Source organism: Trichoplusia ni (assembly GCF_003590095.1).
Source record: "Trichoplusia ni isolate ovarian cell line Hi5 chromosome 5 unlocalized genomic scaffold, tn1 tig00002527_group4, whole genome shotgun sequence".
NCBI lineage: Eukaryota > Metazoa > Arthropoda > Insecta > Lepidoptera > Noctuidae > Trichoplusia > Trichoplusia ni.
The window spans coordinates 1-6,708 of record NW_020799621.1 but is presented as its reverse complement, the minus strand read 5'-3'; the positions used below and the strand labels follow the sequence as shown (position 1 = coordinate 6,708).

The 6,708-nt window shown below is 34.1% G+C and overlaps 1 protein-coding gene across 3 annotated transcripts; it reads right to left on the bottom strand.

Annotated features, from left to right (window-relative positions):
- Nucleotides 1-399: 399 nt before the first annotated feature.
- On the bottom strand, nt 400-6,702 carry LOC113506219. Of its 3 annotated transcripts, none has more exons than XM_026889060.1 (2): nt 895-6,702; nt 400-821 (listed from the first exon to the last, which is right to left on the bottom strand). In XM_026889060.1, the coding sequence occupies exon 2, from the start codon at nt 819-821 to the stop codon at nt 531-533; it is 291 nt and encodes a 96-aa protein (XP_026744861.1). In that variant the 5' UTR covers nt 895-6,702; the 3' UTR covers nt 400-530. The 3 variants fall into 3 exon arrangements, with proteins under 3 accessions (XP_026744861.1, XP_026744862.1, XP_026744863.1); XM_026889061.1 differs by having other exon boundaries at nt 933-6,702; XM_026889062.1 differs by having other exon boundaries at nt 1,026-6,702.
- Between the last annotated feature and the right edge of the window lie 6 nt (nt 6,703-6,708).

Genomic DNA, 6,708 nt, shown 5'->3' with positions numbered 1-6,708 from the left:
AATTATTGAATTTATTGGCATAGGCAATGTCTGTTATAAGCATAATACACAATATTCACAGCATATATTTTTGAACTCATAATGATTTTAGGGACAATACGGATAAATATTGAGAAGAAATATTTCTGTAACCACTAAAAAAAAAGCTAGCGTCTCGGCCGTCTTAGATGTCGGTTCTCGTAAAGTAAGGCCTCGTAAAGCTTATAAACGTTGTTATTTTTTTAGGATTCAAGACTAGGTATCTCTTGACTAAGTTTTAATCCATCCCTTCTAACTTTAGGCTAATATCAACAGCTCAAAACATTCACAAGTAGAAACGGGTAAAATTTTAAAAATAAAATAATTAGTAAGGAAAATTATTCTTTGAGAGTTTGCTAGTCGGCAACTAAAACACAGAAATGCGGCAAAAGGTTTTATTAAAACAAAAAATATTCGGACTGTGGACAAACTTAATATTCAACATTATGGAACCGGTAGAAGAAATATCAAAAAATAATTAAAGTTGTACTTAAAATAACTTTACTTAAAGTTTACTCATCGTCGAAGTTGAACCGCCTCATGCCGTCAAACCGAAAGCCGTATGCCGCTGCGTTTTTGACGTCAACTAGCGCCGGGTTGCGGTGTTTGTAGAAACTACCGTGCCCATGCGCAGGCCGCGACGAACCGTTCGGAATGCCGTGCGCCTCGCGCGGGTAAAACGCCTCAAACTGCCCGCTAGAGGGCAGCACATCCTTCAAACCAGCATCCTCCGGGTCGTACGGACGACACACAGATAGCGCCACAGTCATCAAAACACATAACGAACGGAAAGCTAGCCGCATCTGGAACAACCGCACAGTCACACAAGACTCAAGAGTCACACATAAAATGCAGTAACCAATAAACATTACGTACTGTATAGATTAGCGATGCTAATGGTATGAGTTGGTCACCTGGATGTACTGTCGCGGAATGGTAGACTGATAGGGTATCAAAGCGTAATGAATGAAACAGCGTGGTTTCGACAGCGGCGCGCAGTGGATCACCTTGGGGCCGAACAGCTCATGCTAAAATCCGAGAAGTATAGCAGGCGGGGCGTGACGCGGTTCCGCAACACAATACTTTCCCTTCGCGCGTTGGACTCAAGTGTACGGCGGCCGGTGGACGGTGGACGTATAGCACAGGTGGAATAGGAACGCCGCACTCGCGCGCCACCCGCGCACTGTCCAAGCCTCCATTATACACATACTCATATACGCTAATCTTTTAATACGCAACGTTAAAGTTACGACTCGTCTTCAACAAAATTTAACTAACATATTATCACCTCTAAACCTGTAAGATTCAAAAACCAACACAAACATGAAGTAGGTATAAAGGATATTATGTCGATGAGGAGTTAAAAGAAAAAACGAATCATCCCACATGTTATCTTTAATGAAAATAAATTCCCTCGAAAACTTATTATAATTATAGACAAAATGACATTTAGGACACTAGGATATTTCAAAATGGTTTACTATTTTAGTTCTACATATTTTAGGATGTTTGTGATTAGCAATTAAATTACTAATTATATTATGATTTATGTCTTTTAGCAAAATATTGTAACTTATTTCGTAATGTATTAGCATTTTTTTTATTCGTTTATAATTACAGAAAAATAGTGCAAGTACACTTTTGTTATCTAGAGGCAGTGGCAATATTACTTATCTGGTCCATCTACTCTTCTACAGTCATGTATTGCTCAAGGTGTATCGAAGCACGTTCGAAATAAAACTTTACAATAATTTTAAAATACTCTATGCCAATACGTCGACTTGTGCGTTCAAACCTCTCGGTAACGGTATCGTGTCTTCGTGCTCTTGGCAATAACAAAACATCAATTAATATACATGTTACACGTTAAAACTTACCGTTACATTTTAAAATACTATATATTGCTAAAACCTGATAAAATTATAATACAATTCTTATTTTATTAAAAATCACAGCTGCAGTACCACATGATACCGTAAGCAGAGTAAATTTAAATTACTAATTACATTCCACCACAATATAAATATGACTCTCTTGCCAAGTGCACGGACATATGAATGTTAAGATTTATATACAATACAGGTTGTAAATAACACAATTTAAATTTTAAAATATATTGCGTAAGTCTCGAAATTCAGCTAGTCGTAGTAATTGTGAACGATATGTTATGACATAGGAGAGTAGAGTCGACCTCTAACGACGTAGACAACCTACAAAAGGATAACTACATAATAATTTTACCGTTCTATGGGATGCAGATCACAACTTTCGTACAATGACGAGACAACCGCTATAAGTTTAAAAATGGAAATCAAGAGGCGCCGGCGCAGCTGCGAGGCTCGCCACACCGGGTCAAGGCCGCACGCCTCCCGCGCAAACATGACACAAGCAAGTACGAGCACAGATAACAAAATAAAACCTCATAGGTATATACAAATTAAATGTACCCTACACGTGACTAAGTAGGTAAATATCATTTATACAATTGAAAAAATATATCATGTATTTTACGCTTAGTATAATAATAGCTTTTTGACAATAAAGCAACGAGATATAAACATTTAGGCCATCTTGCACCGTGCTGTCAATACTAAGAAACATAGTGATAATGCTATAATATAATACTGGACAAGTGGCGTAAACACAACATGATCTATATAAGTACCGTCGGGCACAATAACTAGTTATACAAACTCTATTACACATGCAACACAAACAGTCTTACGTGGGTTGCACAAACAACTTGGCGTCGTGGTGCAAGGGCCTCGACATGCTGGCTCATCATTATATATTTGTAATGGTTTATGAACATCTGATCAATATCGCTTTTCCAGACGCTTTTAATATATCTAATGAACTATGGAGAGGCCTATGTCCAGCAGTGGACTGCGATAGGCTGATGATGAATGAACTATGAACAAGGGGGCCTATTACCATATCTAAAATGAATACTTTGACAGTCGTGGAAGTGAAACGACACCCTACACGGAGTAGAGTGCCGTCTCTTTCACAACACCAATGGCTCTAAGAATTAATAGTAGGCCCCCTAGACTATTACTTCATGAGAAGAATGTGTACTAGGCTAATTTGTTAAACGAGTTAGTTAGCATTATTAAATAGGCACATGTTGAAAGTTTGTATATTATTCTGTTACATCTGAGTAAAACTTTATAAACAACCTGATTTTCGTGAATATACCCATGTATTGTTATTTAAAACCATGCGAGATATATTGCTTAAAACATTTAATATTCTAATCATCGTTATTGCTAATTATTGGTGTTGTATTGATCACATCACAATTAAGTATTTCGAGTAAGGTACGCAGTTTCTTATAATTTCACTATCAAGACATTGGGGTTTAAAGTTTCACTCAATGTTCATCCAGTTTGTTTTTAAGTATTGTATAATTAAGATTGATATCTAATTCTAGGAAGCTAAACTATTTGTTCAATAAGTCATCACAATACATAACGCGACTATGAATCGATACAACTGTGAACATTAATATGAAAATATTTTATAACTATAGACCATGCTATTCTATTTTTCACCTGTAGAAGTACAAACTATGGACTTATTAAAATACGCTACTGTGAGAGCTCGAACACTTACTGACTTGTACAAATCTAATAGAAAAACATTAAAAATGTATTGTAAGCGTAACGGTAGCTTCGATAAGCGGTATCCCTATGCGGTGTCCGTGCGCTCACAGCAACTGAAAAACCAACCAAGATCATTATCGCGCTGGTTGATAAAATCTTATATTAAACTCGAGCTACTCTAGCATTTAAGGAAATTATACTACAACGCCCTATTATTGGTGTTAACATTACTATTTAGAAAAATAAGACACGATAACAGAACGCTGTGTTCTGTGAAGGCTGTTCTATGTATGTACGTGTGAGTGTTTGTCCGTTCTTGACCTAGGGGTCTACCGCCGAGTCTTAAGGTAATATACTGCGGGTGTGAATGAGATGCCGCTCTAAATTGTGTGTAGCGCTGTCACTCTTTCGCAACCATAACAATATTACTTTAATACGTGGTGGTAGATCCTCTGGCCTGTTCTTTCACACTTCATTCACCATCTCACAGATCATCACCTTTCACCAGATCAGGCATATCAAACTTCCGCAGAATCAATCCATGATTATTTCAGTTTTATTTCACAGGGCACAATTGGTTACAGTACAATATAATTTTGTATTTGTTATGTTAGCAACTTTTTGTATTTTTTTGTAATTACCGTGTATAAGTTGGTGTATCTTATTTGTATAAAGATCGCAAAGCTTTTGCTACACTGAACTAGACTCAGGAGCGAAGTGTTGTAGCAAAATAAATTCATAACCACGAATCATACTATTAATTATAATATTAAGATGTTGACCTATATGATCTGATTATTTCCATTTTCTTGAATCGCGTCCTTTGTAGCAAAAGCCCATTATGGTATAAAATTACTCACATTTTAAATAAATAAACTTCATATACATAATTATTTAACACCGAATAAAGTAAAATAATTTACATCCATTAAAATATCTCGAAAAAGTACTGAATATGTATCGTAACACAATTTTATCAATAAATTATTAACTTCTGAATATTGTCATTGCGACTTGATCGCATTCCGATAAATAATTCTATAATTTAAGCCTCAAACTTTACATAATTTTAATAGTATTTCATTTAGCGAGCGTTTAAAACCGGTCTAACGTCGGATTGACGATATTTTTACGCAGCAAAGACTTAAACAGTACTTTTCAGTAATTCATTAAAATAATTACCTCCCGCGCATAATAATTAGACGTATTGCTCACTTTAAAACACACTATAAAAATGTTAAATATTTGTAGTAGCTTTTTTATTTTAACTTCTTTTCTTCTAATGTGCAAGTATTGTGGGCCATAGTCGAAACAAATTTAATATACTATACGTGTCATGAAAGATGTAAAATTTGAATAAAAAATATTGTTAACTGGAAATTAATTGATGTTTGTTATTCGCTTGAACTTCTATAGCCGGTTTACACATAACAGCACACCTTTGTACAAGCAGTAAAATTCGAATTAATCTAAAAACAACTTACTACAAATATTTAACAGACATTAAAAATGATTTGTACGACTCGAATTCAATTAAATAAATGGAAATAATTTGTTAGTTCAACAATCCATTATGAATTATTACAGGCGATACATTCGCAATAACTTAATGAACCAGTTTGTGACGTAAAATATTACATCATACATCAAAACGTCATACTGTAAAAAACACGTTAAAAATTGATCACCCAGAACTAAATAACTTAGCTAACACATTTATAACCAAATAGCACATGTATACAGCACTGAATTATTGCAAATTTAACTCGTTCGTTATACACGAACGATATGTAGATACTTTAATTACTAGATTATTATGCAGTCGTCAGGATCAATACAATTCCTATCGGTAGGTGTATTGCTAACTAATATCTGTATAAGCTATCATGGAAATGTAACTATATAGAATGATTAAACTATAACAAACGTATCAAAAAGACAGCGTTTGTTTAAAATAAAAAAAAACACAGAAACTATGTACGACTTATAACATGCTAAGTCTACAGATATCGCCGTAGCTCAAGTAAGTGTGTAATGATAGTTCGACAGGTTATATCTGATGCTGCCACGGACCCGGTGCTAACACCAAGAACTAAAACACTTCTATCTCAGTTTGTTCCCCTGACCGTTACAAGGCCTACACTTAAGAAATAAACTCTAATAATTACAACAAAATAAATACAATCACATTCAAATAGAAAATAATTAAAATCATGATTACGCAATAACAATGATCTATTTCCGAATTATGGTATCAACACAGACCAGTCTGTTGGTTTATATTATCAATAGAAGACTATTGTTAAGTTAAGGCAAGTATATTTGTATGGAGTCACAACAGAAGAGATTATGTCATCTTTAAGTATATTTTTAAAGGAGATCTATCGTGACATTGGTCCTACCTTAGACCTAACTCGTACAGTAACTTTGTTACAAGATATACATACATCAAGACAGGAAATATTTTACGAAAGATAAAGCATTAATTTTATTGCATAGATATAATGTATTCTAACTTATCAATATTTTGTGATTTGAACTTTTATCATAGCACAAGAACTTAATACCATTATTACATTTAAAGAGATCTATAATGACCTTGATAAACATTATAATTTAATCAAGAATTTAGTACAACACCAAGGCCTGCAAATGAATGGTACAACGTAGCAAGTCCTGGGGACAGGCACAAGCGTATTGTAAAATACTTTTAATTTATAATAACTTCACGAGTTCATAATTATGTCTCTCTATAACGGGACATCTCCCCTTACATATTAACTCTCTGAATATTCTTTAAATAATTTCGCTTCTCTTCAAATATAAATTGGGGTCTTATGCACAGATATCGTTAGTACTAATTTTGTGATAAAAGTGAACGATCTCCATTCCTCAGTTATTTCAAAGCAAGCATACAATCGAACGAAACAATAATATATTATTTTTTAAATATTTATAATCTGTGCACAAGATCCGAATTGATATTAAAATAATTTTAAAATTCGCATTTTTTTTATTCTACTATTTTACGCACTTGCTAATATTACTAAACTATTTGAGAGTAATTTCACACGTTATATATTCA

What these genes read in the sequence shown, in the direction of transcription:
- LOC113506219 (XM_026889060.1), bottom strand. Translation starts at nt 821, where the DNA reads ATGCGGCTAGCTTTCCGTTCGTTATGTGTTTTGATGACTGTGGCGCTA.